This window comes from Amblyraja radiata, chromosome 8, assembly GCF_010909765.2.
Source record: "Amblyraja radiata isolate CabotCenter1 chromosome 8, sAmbRad1.1.pri, whole genome shotgun sequence".
Taxonomy (NCBI): domain Eukaryota; kingdom Metazoa; phylum Chordata; class Chondrichthyes; order Rajiformes; family Rajidae; genus Amblyraja; species Amblyraja radiata.
Genome location: NC_045963.1, coordinates 39,970,598 through 39,987,905, shown reverse-complemented (window position 1 = coordinate 39,987,905; position 17,308 = coordinate 39,970,598). Strand labels below are relative to the sequence as shown.

At 42.4% G+C, this 17,308-nt stretch overlaps 1 protein-coding gene across 3 annotated transcripts; it reads left to right on the top strand.

The window, feature by feature from the left end:
• The first annotated feature begins 13,912 nt into the window (after nt 1-13,912).
• On the top strand, nt 13,913-17,233 carry LOC116976091 (ribosomal protein 63, mitochondrial-like). 3 transcript variants are annotated; one of them, XR_004412873.1, is made up of 2 exons: nt 13,913-13,969; nt 16,654-16,969. XR_004412873.1 is itself a non-coding variant. In XM_033025626.1 (2 exons), exon 2 carries the CDS (start codon nt 16,670-16,672, stop codon nt 16,979-16,981), a length of 312 nt encoding a protein of 103 aa, XP_032881517.1. In that variant the 5' UTR covers nt 14,201-14,269; nt 16,654-16,669; the 3' UTR covers nt 16,982-17,233. The 3 variants fall into 3 exon arrangements, 2 of the variants coding, with proteins under 2 accessions (XP_032881517.1, XP_032881518.1); XM_033025626.1 differs by lacking the exon at nt 13,913-13,969 and adding an exon at nt 14,201-14,269 and having other exon boundaries at nt 16,654-17,233; XM_033025627.1 differs by lacking the exon at nt 13,913-13,969 and adding an exon at nt 14,772-14,856 and having other exon boundaries at nt 16,654-17,233.
• Nucleotides 17,234-17,308: the final 75 nt, after the last annotated feature.

Sequence of the window (17,308 nt, the reverse complement as noted above, 5' to 3'; positions counted from 1 at the left end):
CTTGTCTCCCGTAGCCGGCGGCGTTCGGGCCCTCTGCGTCGAGGCGTTCAGCTCCTGCATCGGGGGGTTGTCAGCTCCCCCACGCCGGGCGACCGAACCTTGCGTCAGGGCTGGTCCAACCTTCTGCGGCGTTGGAGCTCCCGACTAGCCTCTCTCGAGACTGCAAGCCCTTGATGGTAAGTCCGCAGGCCGCGGTGGGAGCGATCCCAGGCAAGGGATCCGCTCCGATGTTAAGTCCGCGCCCCGCGTTGGGGCTCACAACAGTCCGAGGAGGCCTCCAGCTCCAGCGGTGGTAGGCCGCAGAGCCCAGAGAATGTGATCTGAAAATTGATCACATCTCCGGGAAGGTAGGAACTTGAAAAAATGTTTCCCCCGATCCCCTCCCCCCCTCCCCCACATAAAACAGACTGAAGTACATTAAAACAAACTTTTAACAAACGCTAATAATAACAAAAAGATGAAAAAACAAACAGACTGCCGGCAGGGCTGCCAGCTCCCCGGCGCCCCTGGTGGTCAATATCTGTGTTACCAATGGCCACTTCTATTTAATTAATACAGTTTTAAGATGGGGCCGGGTGGATGGATACTAAAAAGGTGTGCATTAGCGTGCATGTTAAAGTCGGAAAGCAAAGTAGGAGGTTTCAGAGAAAGGAATTTTGGCAGTTGAAGGAGCACAGATTTTTGAGAGTTATTGGGTTGGAACAATTTACAGAGAGAAGGATTTAAAATAATATTTAGATTTTTTTTAATCGTCACATGCTTAATCAAGACCTCATCAAGAATAGGTAAAGTGGGTGGATGACATTTGATGTGTCAATATTCAAAGGAGAAATTTCAATGGCTTCAAACTTAGCGAAGCTTTGGGAGGTCAGCCACTAATAGTTAGGACAAGGTGGTCAGCAACAAAAGAATAGAGGCAGAGGCAGAGTTGGATTCCATTAAAGATATAGCATTCAGTGGACTTGGTATTCATATGGATTTGTGATCAAAGTTGGAGCAATAGAATTGATTTGTGGCAGTGGATGTTAAACAATCAGTCTTCTTAGAGATGTTGCAATGATCAAGAGAGAGAGGGTGACGAGGTGTTGGATTGTGTCTGGCATATTGTAATAATGTAAATTGTCTCATATTCTGAAGGAGTCCTTAGCATTGATTCGGTTTTCAGTCAAGAATACCCTGGTGAGTTGTGTGGCTGCCTCTCTTCATACAGCTGAGAGATTCTGAATTATGTTGCAAAGGAATAAGATGTAAATTATTGCTGGTAGGGGGTGGAGTGGCAGCCGTGGATAAATCGTTAGGAAGCCAAAAGGTAAGAGAGTGGGGGAATGAGAAAAGGCTTATTTCATCTCAGCTGTATGAAGAGAGGCAGCTGCACAACACACAAGGGTATTCTTGACTGAAATTTGAATCAATGCTTAAGACTCCTTCAGAATATGAGACAATTTACAGGAATTACCATGTATGGTTTTATGTTGCTGACTCTGGTTTCATCGTCAATTCAATAGGTTATGAGTTGAATTTTAGCCATGCGATAGGCAGTATTTCATCAATATATAATATTAGGTGGCAGAGAGTATTAAAATCTCTTATTACAGGCCCATCATTTTAATGAGATCTTATCTTTGGCCCTAAGAAAGATTTTATTATTGCCAGTGTAGAAGTTCAAAATTCACTGTGATTCAATGATAATAACTATCATTGAATCATGCACATCTGCAATAATTACTTTCGATTACAGTTCAAATTCAAGATTCTTCCATCCTGGTTGGAAGATTTTGATTAATGAATCACTTGTTGCTGACATTTAAAATGATTACCTTCCAAAACATGTTGAAGTAGAACAGGAATATTTGATATGTACATCTATCTATCTATCTATCTATCTATCTATCTATCTATCTATCTATCTATCTATCTATCTATATATAAAACTCTCACCCCATCCGTCCGGCTGCCTTTCTGCCTTTCGATTCGTTCCCGCCGTGCGATGTCACAATGCCCGATGCTCGCAGACGTCCAATCGCGATGCCCGACGCTCGCAGACGTCCAATCGGAATGGATCCATTTACATGTACGGCTTCCGGCCGCATTTCTTCCTTTGATTCCCTGCAACTCCGAAACCAGACGCAGATTCGCCGACATCTTTTCCATTTCGGTAGAGATTTCACTTTTCTTTCTAAGTATCCGCTCCTCATTACATTTCGTCGTGTTTAAGTACACGTTTTTAATCAAATCCTTCCCCCCCCCCCCAAAATTTCAAAACTAAACTGGCTTCTCACCCACAGAAGCTGTACCAGCCCCAGCCCCTGCTGAACGTTCCATCGTGTGATGTCACAATGCCCAATGTTCACATATGTCCAATCGGAATGGATTCATTTACATATGCCTATGCAGGAGCCCCAGCCAATGGTGAACGTTCCATCGTGTGATGTCACAATGCCCAATGCTCAAATACATCGTTGCCATAGAGGGAGTACAGAGAAGGTTCACCAGACTGATTCCTGGAATGTCAGGATTTTCAAATGAAGAAAGACTGGATAGACTCGCCTTGTACTCGCTAGATTTTAGAAATTTAAGTGGGTATCTTATAGAAACGTATAAAATTCTTAAGGGGTTTGACGGGCTAGATGCAGAAAGATTGTTCCGGATGTTGGCAAAGACCAGAACAAGGGGTCAAAGTTTAAGGATAAGGGGGAAAGCAGAATCGCCGACATCTTTTCCATTTCGGTAGATATTTCACTTTTCTTTCAAAGTATCCGCTCCTCATTACATTTCGTCGTGTTTAAGTGCACGTTTTTAATCAAATCCTTCTCCCCCCCCCCCCCCCCAATATTTCAAAAATAAACTGGCTTCTCACCCATAGAAGCAGCACCAGCCCCAGCCCATGGTGAACGTTCCATCGTGTGATGTCACAATGCCCAATGCTCACAGATGTCCAATCAGAATGGATTCATTTACATATGCCTTTGCAGGAGCCCCAGCCCATGGTGAACGTTCCATTGTGTGATGTCACAATGCCCAATGTTCAAATACATTGTTGCCATAGAGGGAGTACAGAGAAGGTTCACCAGACTGATTCCTGGGATGTCAGGACTTTCATATGACGAAAGACTGGATAGACTCGGCTTGTACATGCTAGAATTTAGAAGATTGAGGGGGTATCTTATAGAAACGTACAAAATTCTTAAGGGGTTGGACAGGCTAGATGCAGGAAGATTGTTCCCGATGTTGGGTAAGTCCAGAACAAGGGGTCACAGTTTAAGGATAAGGGGTAAATCTTTTAGGACCGAGATGAGAAAAACATTTTTCACACAGAGAGTGGTGAATCTCTGGAATTCACTGGCACAGAAGGTAGTTGAGGCCTGTTCATTGGCTGTATTTAAGAGGGAGTTAGATGTGGCCCTTGTGGCTAAAGGGATCAGGGGGTATGGAGAGAAGGCAGGTACAGGATACTGAGTTGGATGATCAGCCACGATCATATTGAATGGTGGTGCAGGCTCGAAGGGCCGAATGGCCTACTCCTGCACTTAATTTCAATGGTTCTATGTTTCCCTCTCTTCAGCCCTCTCCCTCTCCCACCCATCACTCTCTCCCCCACCCCACTTCCCTCTCTATGCACCCCCTTCCCTCTCTCCACCCGCCCCCTTCCTCCTACCCCTCTGTCCCTCTTCCATCACTCCCCCTACCCCTCTCCACCTCCCTCCCCACTCTTCCACCTCTCCCCCTTCCCCCTCCACTCTCCCTCCCCACTCTTTCCCCTCTCTCCCCCACCCCTCTCCCCCTCCCTCCCTCCTCCCCTGCCTCCCCATCCTCCCCCTCCCCCACATCTCTCTCCCCATCCCCCTCTCTCACCTCCCTACCCCGCTCTCCTTTCCCTCCCAAATCTGTCCCATTTCCTCCACCTCCTCTCCCCTCCCTCCCCTCTTCACATCCCCCCTCCCCCCACCTGTGTGTTTGGGGGGTGGTTAATGTGAGTTTGATGCCGCCGCCCCCCCCCCCCCCCCCCCCCCCCGCAAAACGCCGTTGGGGAAACAGACCCAACGGGTCTGCACTTGGTCTAGTCTATCTTTAAAACTGTGTGCCTGTCGCCTGCCGTCCGTCCGGCTGCCTGCCTGCCTTTCGATTCGTTCCCATCGTGTGATGTCACAATGCCCAATGCTCGCAGATGTCCAATCGCAATGCCAAATGCTCGCAGATGTCCAATCGGAATGGATCCATTTACATGTACGGCTTCCGACTGCATTTCTTCCTTTGATTCCCTGCAACTCCGAAACCAGACGCAGAATCGCCGACATCTTTTCCATTTCGGTAGAGATTTCACTTTTCTTTCTATGTATCCACTCCTCATTACATTTCGTCGTGTTTAAGTACACGTTTTTAATCAAATCCTTCCCCCCCCCCCCCCCAAAATTTCAAAAATAAACTGTCTTCGCACCCATAGAAGCAGCACCAGCCCCAGCCCCTGATGAACGTTGCATTGTGTAATGTCACAATGCCCGATGTTCACATATGTCCAATCGGAATGGATTCATTTACATATGCCTTTGCAGGAGGCCCAGCCCCTGGTGAACGTTCCATCGTGTGATGTCACAATGCCCAATGCTCAAATACATTGTTGCCATAGAGGGAGTACAGAGAAGGTTCACCAGACTGATTCCTGGAATGTCAGGATTTTCATATGAAGAAAGACTGGATAGACTCGCCTTGTACTCGCTAGATTTTAGAAGATTGAGGGGGTATCTTATAGAAACGTATGACATTCTTAAGGGGTTGGACAGGCTAGATGCAGGAAGATTGTTCCGGATGTTGGGGAAGACCAGAACAAGGGGTCACAGTTTAAGGATAAGGGGGAAATCCTTTAGGACAGAGATGAGAAAAACATTTTTCACACAGAGAGTGGTGAATCTCTGGAATTCTCTGCCACAGAAGGTAGTTGACGTCAGTTCATTGGCTATATTTAAGAGGGAGTTAGATGTGGCCCTTGTGGCTAAAGGGATCAGGGGGTATGGAGAGAAGGCAGGTACAGGATACTGAGTTGGATGATCAGCCATGATCATATTGAATGGTGGTGCAGGCTAGAAGGGCCGAATGGCCTACTCCTGCACTTAATTTCTATGTTTCCATCTCTGCACCCCTCTCCCTCTCCCACCCATCCCTCTCTCCCCCACCCCCCTTCCCTCTCTACCACCGCCCCTTACCCCTGTCCCTCTTTCACCACTCCCCCTACCCCTCCCTCCCCACTCTTCCACTTCTATCCGCTTACCCGACGCCTCTCCCTCCCCCACCCCTCTCTCTTCCGCTCCCTTCCCCTCTCTCCCCCACCCCTTCCCCTCTGTCCCTCTTCCACCACTCCCCCGTCCCTCTTCTACCACTCCCGCTACCCCTCTACCCCTCCCTCCCTCCCCAATCTTCCACTTCTCTCCCACTCTCTCCTCCCCCCTCTCCCATCCCTCTCTCCCCCACCCCCCTTCCCTCTCTACCCTACCCCCTTCCCTCTCTCCCCCCACCCCCTTCCCCCTATCCCTCTGTCCCTCTTCCATCACTCCCGCTACCCCTCTCCTCCTCCCTCCCCACTCTTCCACTTCTCTCCCCCTTCCCCTCCACTCTCCCTCCCCACTCTTTCCCCTCTCTCCCCCCACCCCTCTCCCCATCCCTCCCTCCTCCCCTCCCTCCCCATCCCCCCCTCCCCCACAACTCTCTCCCCATCTCTCACCCCCTACCCCGCTCTCCTTTCCCTCCCAAATCTATCCCGTTTCCTCCTCCCCCTCTCCCCTCCCTCCCCTCTTCTCACCCCCCCCCCCTCCGCAAAAGCCGTTGAGGGAACAGACCCAACGGGTCTGCACTTGGTCTAGTACAATATAAAACTCTTCAGCTGCACTAGGTGACAGGAGATGGAATTATTAATATTTAAAACATTATTTATTTTAGTCCATTGATATTCAATATTTGTTGGAAAAACAGTAGTAAAGTTATGATCCCTAGTTTTAGGAGGTTATTGCATTATCAACAATTTAATGTTGGGTGGAAATATGCAATTGCCAATTTGCCACATATTGACAAACGACTTCGGTCCCATCCCAATGGTTTTAAGCAAAGGAGTACACTTGCCTGTTCATCTGAAGAGTTAAGTTTAGATCATTAATGAAAATTAATCTTGCACACAATTCAAGTCATAAAGGCCTAGTTACTTAATTTGTAGCTCTTACATATCAGCAGATGTGGAAAGTCCGTAGAGAGCACAATAAAATTGGGGTTTAAAAAAAAATATTTCACCAATATTGTGTCAGAATTACCATGAACAATACTGTGACTCTTGGGATCAATTTCTCAAAGCAAAACTATTTTGACACTGCAAAATGATATGGAATTTGGAATGTAATACAAGAATAATTTGGAACATGACAGTAATAGTAACATATTTTGCAGGCCGATGGTGACCCATGGTTCATAAAGTTATGCATGAATTGACACCTAATGCATGTTGTAAAGCAACTGATAAAGATTGATTGATAAGAATAATCAGTAACTTCATTGCTGTCGTACTGGTGCCATTATGCATGACACCAAGTGGAATTTGTTCTTTTTCAATCCAGCAATTCATATTTGAAGGCAAATCACTATGAAAGCCGATCTGATATTCCTGGTTGTGAGAATGTGGCTTCATTAATATTTATATATATTTCGCAAAAAGCTTTAATTATTTTAAGTAGGATGAAGAAAATTATTAGAAAACAATGGGGTTTATTTTGGATCTGTCATTTTTATTAAATGTTACAAAGATAGAAGCGTTTAAAATTATTCTTAGCATTGAATTGAATTGAATTGAATTGAATTGAATTGAATTGAATTGAATTGAATTGAATTGAATACCTTTATTTGTCATTCAGACCTTTCGGTCTGAACGAAATGCTGTTGCCTGCAGCCATACATGTAATAATAACAAAACACAATAAACACAAATTAACATCCACCACAGTGAGTTCACCAAACACCTCCTCACTGTGATGGAGGCAAAAGTCTTAGAGTTACTGTCTCTTCCCTCCTCTTAGCATAACCTAATGACAGCACTGAAGTTAGTATTTTAAATGTTAATTTAAGAGATGATTGCTAATGGTTCACGCACACAGCTTTCATGGAACTAATTGTTTCTATAAATTGGTTTCCAGTGAAGTGCTAAATTAATCTGCATCATGCTCTTAACCATACAATGGAAGTCTATATCAAGGCAAATCTAGTTTGGTCTTAATACACCTACCTTGGAGCAAAGGCACATAGTGACACTGTATATCAAAACAAGTAATGATTTAAACATCATTCGGAAGTATCTGAGCTCATATATTAATTATGCAATATTCTATAAATACAGCACTATTTAATATCTACATATCAACTATACCATTTTAATTCTACAAAGGTAAAAATACTGAAGCTGGCCGAAAAAAAATGTTTGATGTGTTTTAATAGAGTTTGCTTTAAATTACCACTTTCTGCTTTAGCTAAAGATTGCAGGTTGATTTATCCTTAAAAGCAGTTATTGAAAATCTATTTTATTAATGAGTCAAAGTAGCTTTTAAGAGTTGCTATGTATTTTGAGTAACTTAAATGTATTTTGAAGTGGGATAAAACCATATTTGTAAAATCAGGCAAAGAATCTATATCTATGTTGTACCTAAACATGAAAAATATGTCTCTACTTTCAGGAGTATGTTAGGAGAATCAAAAGACAAAGAAAGGGATGACATTAAAGATGCAAAACCAAGGTCCTTGAGGTTCACGTGGAGCATGAAGACCACTAGTTCGATGGATCCCAATGATATGATGCGTGAGATCCGAAAGGTGCTGGATGCTAATAACTGTGACTATGAGCAACGAGAAAGATTCCTTTTGTTCTGTGTTCATGGCGATGCGCGACAGGACAACTTAGTTCAATGGGAAATGGAAGTCTGCAAGTTGCCACGTTTGTCTCTAAATGGTGTTCGTTTTAAGCGAATATCAGGAACATCTATAGCATTCAAGAACATTGCATCCAAAATTGCGAATGAGCTGAAGTTGTGAAGAAAAACTGTAATTATAAGATCAGGGAAGTTTCTGGTATGATATACAGTTCACTCCTGAATGTACTGGTATTATTGCTAATGTGCGTGAGTTTGGCCACCGATCCCACTTCCTCTCTCATACCAATAAACGGTTAGAAATTACCGTCGCAATAAGGTTATATATATTGTGATTATAAATTGTAAAACCTGGATCCGTATGGCTTATTGTGAATTAGCTTTAATGAATTGTGATCTTATTTCCACATGTACAGGTAAGTATATTGAGCATTGTCACAGCTTATGTTCATATAGTTGTACAATAAAGAATAATACCTAACACCTACAGGTATTGTATAGTTGTGTCCTGATTTATGTACAGAAATGCTCATTTTAATGTTCCATGTGTTTTTTGAGCTTGAAGTTCTTTAGCACTAACTACATTTTTGAGTGTTAGATAAATAAAGATTTTTGACTTCATGTTAATGAAAGTTAATCTCTCCCTCCTACCGTGACCCAAAACAGAAGTCATTACGATCTTTTAAATTTGTGACATGGAAGTCCAATCTGTTCTCTCCACGTTATACTATTGTCATTAATAGCACAAAATAGCTTTTGGGAAAGTTGTCTCAGGAATTATCAATCATCTTTGAGGATGATAGTCCTCTTCCTTTCTTTTTGTGCTGTATGGGACTACAAATACCCACCATTCACATTTTAAAATTTGTGTATAAAATAGTAAAGCTTACACATTAAATGGTATGATTTCCTGACCCTCTTGTAATCTCATGTACTGAATAGTTTACCAGATCTCCTGTATTTATTCCAGGACAGTATACCTGTAATGTGCATTGTAATTATTAGGCCTTTGCCAATTAAAGGATTTTTTTCCTTTATTACTAGTGATGTACAATGTAAAACCACTAGTACTGGTACATTTAATACATGTTTTGTACCAAATTAACCATGTAGGTTAATTGTGCAATTGTATTTTATGTTGTAATTATTGTAATATTAGCATTTGACCCCGTCTGCACTCTTGTGACAATTTGGAAAAGTAATCAAGCTCTGTCAATATACATGTTGTGATCAGATTGGCACTGATTATCAGAAGGTAATCTAAATCTTTGTATGGTTGCATAAAAATGCAAGAACATTAGGTTGAAGCTTTGGATTGTAAATACTCTGTAATGTAGCTTTCCTGTGGCGGTTGTGTTTCAGAATGACATTGATCTTGCTGCCTTAGAAGATGCTTGGACAGTTGTACTTGCCCCTCCCCTTTATGTTTATTGAGAGGAGTTCAGTGCAAGGTACATGGGTACGTTTTCAATGGTGCACAATATTAAAACAAATTTGAAATGACTTGAACATGGAGTAAGTTTTATTTCATTTTAACCTCCTGGGAATTTGCATGTCAATGTAAAAAGGTATATACTTTTACTTAGAAGCAAGGAACTGCAGATGCTAGTTTACAAAGAAGGACACAGGGTGCTGAAGTAACTCGGCAGGTCAGCCAGTATATCTATAAGTATAGATACTTATCCATGCTCTTCAGAGATGCTGCCTGACCCGCCGAGTTACTCCAGCACTTTGCGTCCTTTTTCATCCTTTTATTTCATTTCCAGTTGCATATTCATACAAAGAAGTTTGATTATTATATTATTAATACAGACCATATTGTCCAACTGGCTTATTGTTTATTATGTAACTTCTTACTTTGGTAAGTTAATTAGTTTGTTTCAATATATTTATTGATGTTTGAAATCATTGTGGTAAAACCAACTATTATGGCCATATAGATAATGTTCTCAAGGCCTTGCCCTGATAGCCATAAAACCTCATGGTGACTGTGAATGGCTTTAGCTTACACACTCACTGATAACAAAATGAGTCTTCCAGTCGTCAAATCTTGATTCATTGGCTTTTAATAAACTAATACAAAGCAAGACATAGTTCATCACACTCCAATCTCAATTGCTGTTCCATTACGTCATAAACTTGCCTTAAATCTTTAATCCATAGCTCAGCACATGGTTCAGAGCACGATAAAACTCAGTGCCTGTGTGTTAAAAAAACTGTAAGACATCTCAGTCCCACAAGGTTTAAACTGCAACTAACCTAAAAAGCCCCTAGCTCCACTGAAAGCCGTAAGCATGCTGATAACAATTAAAGGCAACTAGACAGAATACATAAAATGCTGATCATAGCTAAATGGCTCCAACACCAACTAAGAAGACTAGTTCCTTCATATTAGTGATTCTTAAATAATGAGCTTACTTTGATACTTCTATTAGTCATAGAAAATTTCAAAATCAAAATGCTGGAAATATTCAACAGGCCACTCAGCAACAGAATACACAAAGTGCTGGAGTAACAGCAGGTCAAGCACCATCTTGGAGTCAGAGTTATACAGCATGGAAACAAGCCCTTTGGTTCAACTTGCCAACACCAACCAACTAGGTCTATCTACCCTAGACTCACCTGCCTGCATGTCCCATATCCCTTTAATGTATCCATGATTCTGTCCAAATTATTAATAAATGTAACAATAATACTTGCCTCAATTACCTTCTCTGGCAGCTCGTTCCATACTCCCACCACCCTTTGTGTAAAAAATAAAATTATCCTTCTGGTTTCTATTTAATCTTTTCCCCCATCACCTTAAACATATGTCCTCACGTTCTTGATTTCCCCCACTCTGGGCAAAAGATTCTGAGCATTTACCTGATCTGTTCTGCTCATAATTTTGAATACCTCTATAAGATCTCTCCTCATCCTCTTGTGCGCCAAGGAGTAAAATCCTAGCCTGCTCAACCTCTCTATATAGCTCAGGCTCTCAAGCCCTGGCAACATCCTTGTAAATCTTCTCCCAACACTTTCCAGCTTGATAATGTCCAAATCTGAACACAGTACTTAAGTGTGGGCTGACCAACGTTTTATACAACTGTAACATGACCTCCCGACTTCTATACTCAATGCACTGACTGATGCAGGCCAGTGTTCAGAAAGCCTTTTCAGACTGATATGGTGGAGGGTGCAGAAGAAAGTTGGATGAGAGGAGGGGCAGGCCAAAGCCTGGCAAGTAATAGGTGGATGCAGGTAAGGGAGGTTTTGATAGATTGATAGATGGTTGGACAAAGGCCAGAGATGAAAGGCACAAGACAACAGAATTGAAGAATTGTGAAGCTAGAGAATGAGAGGTAGGTGGGAGGTGTAGATGCAAGACCAGGTAGGGCAGATGGAAAAGGAGGGGGGGGGGGAGGGTTTGTCGATACCTAATATTGTAGAAGTCAATGTTCATAATGTGGATGGAATTAATTATCCTTTGCCTACTATCTTAAAAGGTTTGTCTTCACAAAAAATGCCATATTAAATCCCATCACCTTGCAGTGGGAGACACAAGCGACTCCATATGCTGGAATCTTGCGCATAAACAAAAATGCTTGAAGAACTCAGCAGGTTATGCAATATCTGTGGAGGGAATGGACGGACGGCATTTCAGGTCAGGATCTTTCTTCAGATTGATGAAGGGTGCCAACCCAAAACATAATCTGTCTATTCCCTCCATAGATGCTGCCTGCCTCTGAATTTTTCCAGCACTGCTTGCCTCTCTAAATTACTTTTTTTACCATGCTGTGTGAGTTGGCCAGGTGGATGAGTTTTTTTATGTCAGCTTTACAACTCCTCCCTGAGGCATTTTTGTTGCAACAAATTGGAAATTTACTCAACATAATTTTTGTTGTCTACAAATGGAACGGGGGAAATGCTGTGAAGAACAATGGACAATGGGGACCCGGCATGGGGGTGATTGCCGTGAAGGAGGGGGAGGAACAATGGATAATGGAGGACCCAGCATGTGGGGGGGGGGGGGGGGGAAAAAAGGGTGAACTTGAGCGGGGAGGGGGATTTGTAACTTTGTAAGCACCCTTCATGGACGACTATTGCATACCTTGTTAAGGTATGCAAGCAAAAGATTTCACCGTGACTTCTCACATGTGACAATAAAATTTTCCTGCATTTATTCATTCATTTCAGATGAGCTGGAAAAGATGTAAAGAACTTTATAGGCAGATGCAAGAAAGAACTATTAACAAAAAATGTTTTGAGGAGCCATTTGCAGACAAACACTAGCTGGATAATGGATATCTGGCTGTGGTGCAAAAAGGTGGATGGATGGATGGATGGATGGATGTAGATAGAGCAAGCAGAGGAAGTTATTGGAGGTGTTAGCGTGGTATGGTAGGTTAATGGTTAGAGTTGCTATTGCACAGCACCAGAGATATTTCCTATGTCCCAACAAAAGGCGTGCTGGTTGGCAGGTTAATTGGCTGCTTTAAATTGCCACTAGCACAGGCATAGCAGGAGAGTGGGAGGTTAGGGGAAGGGTTTGGCCTGGGCCTAATGGGGGTGCAAGAGGAAATGTAGGATTAATATATATGAATGTTGGATAATCAGTACAAAGGTGTTGGTTTGAACAACTTGTTTCTGTTGCGTATGACAGCTAAGGGTGGGTAGAGTGCAGTTAGAGATGCTAATTTACTATCTTAACTGGTTGATAGTAGAATGGGGTTTATGTAAACAGGTGAGTAGCAAGTAAATTATGGACAACTGGTGGGCGAGCAGGGATTAGATGCCAATGAATGGCCACAGCCTAAAGCAGAGAGAGATGTTGGGTGGACAGTCTAGCACTGTTGACTACCAGTTGGATAGGGAGGGGGGGGGGGGGTGCTATCTGACTAAGTTTTAGGGCACGACCAGCTGTTGGGTAATCAAGATAGAAATTAAAAATAACTTTGGAGATGTGCATTGAGAATGTTAGTGGTTTGTGGTATAATGCTGGGATGGGTAGAACAATAAGGGGAAGATTGAGGAATATGATGTAGTCCAAGATAGGCAGATAAGAACTGAGGAGGTGCTCTGGAGCAGCAGGGTTGCCAGACCTGGTAGGCAGGTACTTTTTTCCCCCTAGTCAAGCTGGCCTTGAGCTCCTGGATGATGGAGCAATACCCCAGAATCCCAGAGCCAGAGGATGATGATCTCTTGCTCCCTTGATTGGCTGCCTTAATGGACATATCAAATCAAAATAAGCAATGCGATCCATTTTTAGCACTTTCTCCCTGCTGGGTGTATTAATAAATATATAAATCTCATAAATTAAGGTAGCAGTCTCAATCTCATTGCAAATCTTGTGCTTTTTCTGCACTTTCACTGGGACTGTAACACTATAAAGCTGTAACACCATATTCCTCACTTTTTTTTTCTTTGCTTGCGTATGACTTGATTGCACTCTAATACAGAGGATGGTTTGGGTGTGTAGCACCATACGGTTTGCACTGCAGCTGGGACGTGTCGCAATAATAAACCAATGCCATAAAATGCTGGCGTAAACTCAGCGGGACAGGCAGGCAGGCAGGCAGCATTTCTGGAGAGAAGGAATGGGTGGCGTTTCGGGTCGAGACCCTTCTTCAGACTTGACGACCCGAAGCGTCACCCATTCCTTCTCTCCAGAGATGCTGCCTGACCCGCTGTTACTCCAGCATTTTGCGTCTATCTTCGGTTTAAACCACAGATACTAGCCCATCATCTGCAGCAAAGATCATAGAGTGGCTCCGCTATATGATCTTTGATCCGCTCCGCTGTAGGATCTTTGCTTTGATCTGCAGTTCCTTTCTCCACATAAACCAGAGATCCTCTGCTATAAGATCTTTGACATAAACCATGTGATGCAAGCGTCAGCAGCAGCAAGTGACCAATCCAACGTGGCACCAATTGCAGCGTTTGTTACTCCGAGAAGCGAAGACAAAACCAATGACACCGCTGAGTATCTGAACACATCCACACCACGGAGCCAATCGAGCCCTGGGTTAGTGGGAGGCGATGCCTGATTAAGCGGTAGAGGAGGGCGGCTGTGAGCAAAGATCTTTGGCTGTGAGGAGGTGAGTGGCTCAGTGGGACACCTGCAGTTGCTGCCTGCACCGGGGCTAGTGGCTCAGTGGGACATCAGCATCTGCAGTTGCTGCCTGCACCGGGGGCTAGTGGCTCAGCGGGACATCAGCAACTGCAGTTGCACCGGGAGTGAGTGGCTCAGCGGGACATCTGCAGTTGCTACCAAAGATCCTATAGCAAGGATCCGTTGTAGGATCTTTGGTTGCTGAATGCACCGGGAGTGAGTGGCTCAGCGGGACTGGCAGCTTCTGTGTATAAACGGCATCTGCAGTTGCTTCTTGCACGGGAGGGTAAGTGCAGGGTTTAATACTCGTGCAAGTGAAGGTCTCGTCGTAGTTGTTGCGGTGAAAACAAAGTCGTTCTGGTGATATCTTTAGCCGAGAAAAAGTCAATGACCCCCCTCCCTTATCATCTGCATCTTCTAAACTGTGAACTGTTGAAGATGCCGGCAAGAAGACGAACACCGTAGGCGACAGAGTGCAAAGAGCGAGACGCCAGGTGGGCCGAGTTACTATCCTTATTTATCTCTTTATTTGAGGGCAGTGGAGAGGATGTTCATTAGGTTGATTCATTGGACCCACGGGCTTTCTTATCGGCAAAAGCTAGGTTGATGTTTATTAACGTTGACACCTAAGTTTCAGTGATTAGATTATGAAGAAAGATTGCATAAACTTTGTTTTATTTACAAAAACCTCGCTGGTTACAATAAGAGTTGATTGAAAGTTTAAAGCTCTTTGGAGGAATGCACTGTATGCGATTTGTCTGTTCATTGCTGATTCTACGACCTGGTGTAGCAATGAATTCAGAAGTGAATTTAGGAAAAAATTCTAAAACTGCCTAAGTTAAAGTGTCTTTCACAAAAAAGTGATTAATGCAGGTACAATTATAAATATTAATCTCAAGATTAATAACATAGTAATGTATTTAATAATATGGAGCAGTTGCAGAAGTGTATGAAGGCATCAGCAGAGAGTGAAGACCTGCATATCTCTTTTCTGAGCTGAAAAGGTTTTCTTGGTGTTGGATTAAAGTAATTTTTCTGTCCAGAATCTTGCCAATTAATGTGCACATTATGAAAGGTCATACACAAGTGTCATTTTTTGGAACATTGACCACTGTCCTGGATTGAAATATTCTTTGAGAGTCGATCATACTTGACGGAGGTATTGTATTCATGATCAGTAAATATGTGGAACTTTTAGATTATGCATCCCAATGAAAATCAAGAGCCCATGAAAATGTTTTCTTGGGGCAAGTGAGAGGAAACTCATTGTACACTATGGCAGGGTTACCAAGAAGGGAACCAAATAATGGCACTGAATGGTATGAGCAGTCATGTGAGATGTTGCCAATGAGAATAGTAAATATCAGACAATCTTATTGGTATCTTTCATTAGCTTGGTTTCAGCAATGTGGCACAGATAGGCACTTGAGAAGTTGGGAAATATGAGACTGATGTGTGAAGCAAAATCGTCTTTACAGACAAAGTAAGGATGGGCCGTAGTTTGCAAAGATGGAGACAGATCTTTTGTGAGAACATTCACATGAACAGGATCTAGGGTGACAGTAACTGGAGAGGTCACCCGTTTATTATGTACACTTTAACAGCTTTTGATTGTTCATGAGGTGTGATGCACCACTGTAGTGTATCAGAATTTACAGCAGTTCAATAGCTGTTTCTTATCGAATCAACCGATCCATGCCACCATTATTGTCCAGCTATACTCCATGGTGGCCTTGTTCCTCCATCTGCATAATCTTACAAGATTCTCTTTCTATTCAGTTACTCAAGTACTGACAATGTACTGGGTTATTGTAAGAATGTTATGTAAATGTTAGTCAGCAACTGTGGATTAGAACTTTCATTTGTTTTTGCAATACAACACCAAAAATGTAGTATTTTAAAAGCTTTTCTATACTTCAATGTTTCTAGTGGCAAATGAACTGTCAAAAGACGTGTAGGTTTGTAGGTTAATTACTTCTGAAAATTATCCCTTTGGTGTAGGATAGAACTAGTATACAGATGACCATGGTCAGCACAGACTCAGTGGGCTGAAGGGCCTGTTTCCACTTTGTATCTATAAGGTAAACTCTGGATGAAGAAACAGGATTTTTAGTGCCTTGGAAAGCTTATAATTACTGACCTTGCCACTCTATTATAAAACAAATATCAGCTGGCTTCAGTTCTTGCATCAGTGGATTTGCTTAAATCTGAAGGTTGTGGTCCAACTTGCCACAAGCAGAATGCACATCAGTGCCCCCTCTCAGCTAGATGCAAGCGTTTTAATTGCATTGGGAAAGTGGCATGTTCTTTTTCTATCTGAAAACATAATATTCCACTGAGACCCTTGAGGGAGTTTAACTTGTTTCTGGCAATGTGGAAATGGTCTACCATGTTTCTTAACATAAGTAGCAAATATTCCAGAGTAATTCGTTTGCTGCAGAGGTTTTGGAAAATCCTGGATGTGGCATATCATGGCAAGTTAGTAATTTTCTGGCTGTTTTATTAGCACCAGGGGTCTTAGCCCAGCACTCTGGTTGGCCATCTCCATTGGAGGATCAACTGCTCAACAACAAGTATTTTTTGTTTACAGTCTTTTTGAATGTGCTCACATTAAAATATTAAACTTTTGAATTCACATTCAAATTGTTGGTCTTTACTGTTTCCTTCAAGGTAAAGTTCGGGCAAAATGTTTCTTACTGCATTTTTGCTTCGAAAAGGAATTCCGGGCAAACAATGGATAGGGAAATACAGACGTCCAAGAAATATTACGTGGCAAATGAAACGTGGTTTCATTCGGAGGCTGGAGATTGAAAAGGAGACCGAATACTGGCTCAGCCGCCCCTGGATGACCATTGAACAAGAAAGAGGGAATGCAGCATCACGCAGAGCTGAACAGTGGGAAGCCTTCAAAGCTGCTAAAGCTGCAACTTTCCCTGCACCAAAATACATTGAAGACCATCTAAACCACCTAAATGTAACCAAAAAATGGGGAAATTGAAATGTTTGAAGAAATCTTTTTTCGAATGTGACTGCAGAATTTTTTTTTTAAATAAGGAAAAGCTTCCTGATAAACTAACATACAGAGCCATTGGTTATGTATAATTTCTGAAAGTGTTTGAAATTGCTATCATGCATAGAGTAATAGGATAATTTAATGAATGATATCAAGGAAGTTTGTACTTATGTTCTACTGGTCCTGATGAAATTGTATATCTATTAGGAAACATAAATTAAATATTTGTGAACTTTAGTCTTTTACTGTCCTGGTTTAGTTAGTTTCCTACACTTAGATTTACATAGGAGCTTTTAGCTTGCATTTTAAGCA

Excerpts from the sequence above, each read along its gene's own strand:
- LOC116976091 (XM_033025626.1), top strand. The coding sequence starts at position 16,670 with ATGTTTCTTACTGCATTTTTGCTTCGAAAAGGAATTCCGGGCAAACAA.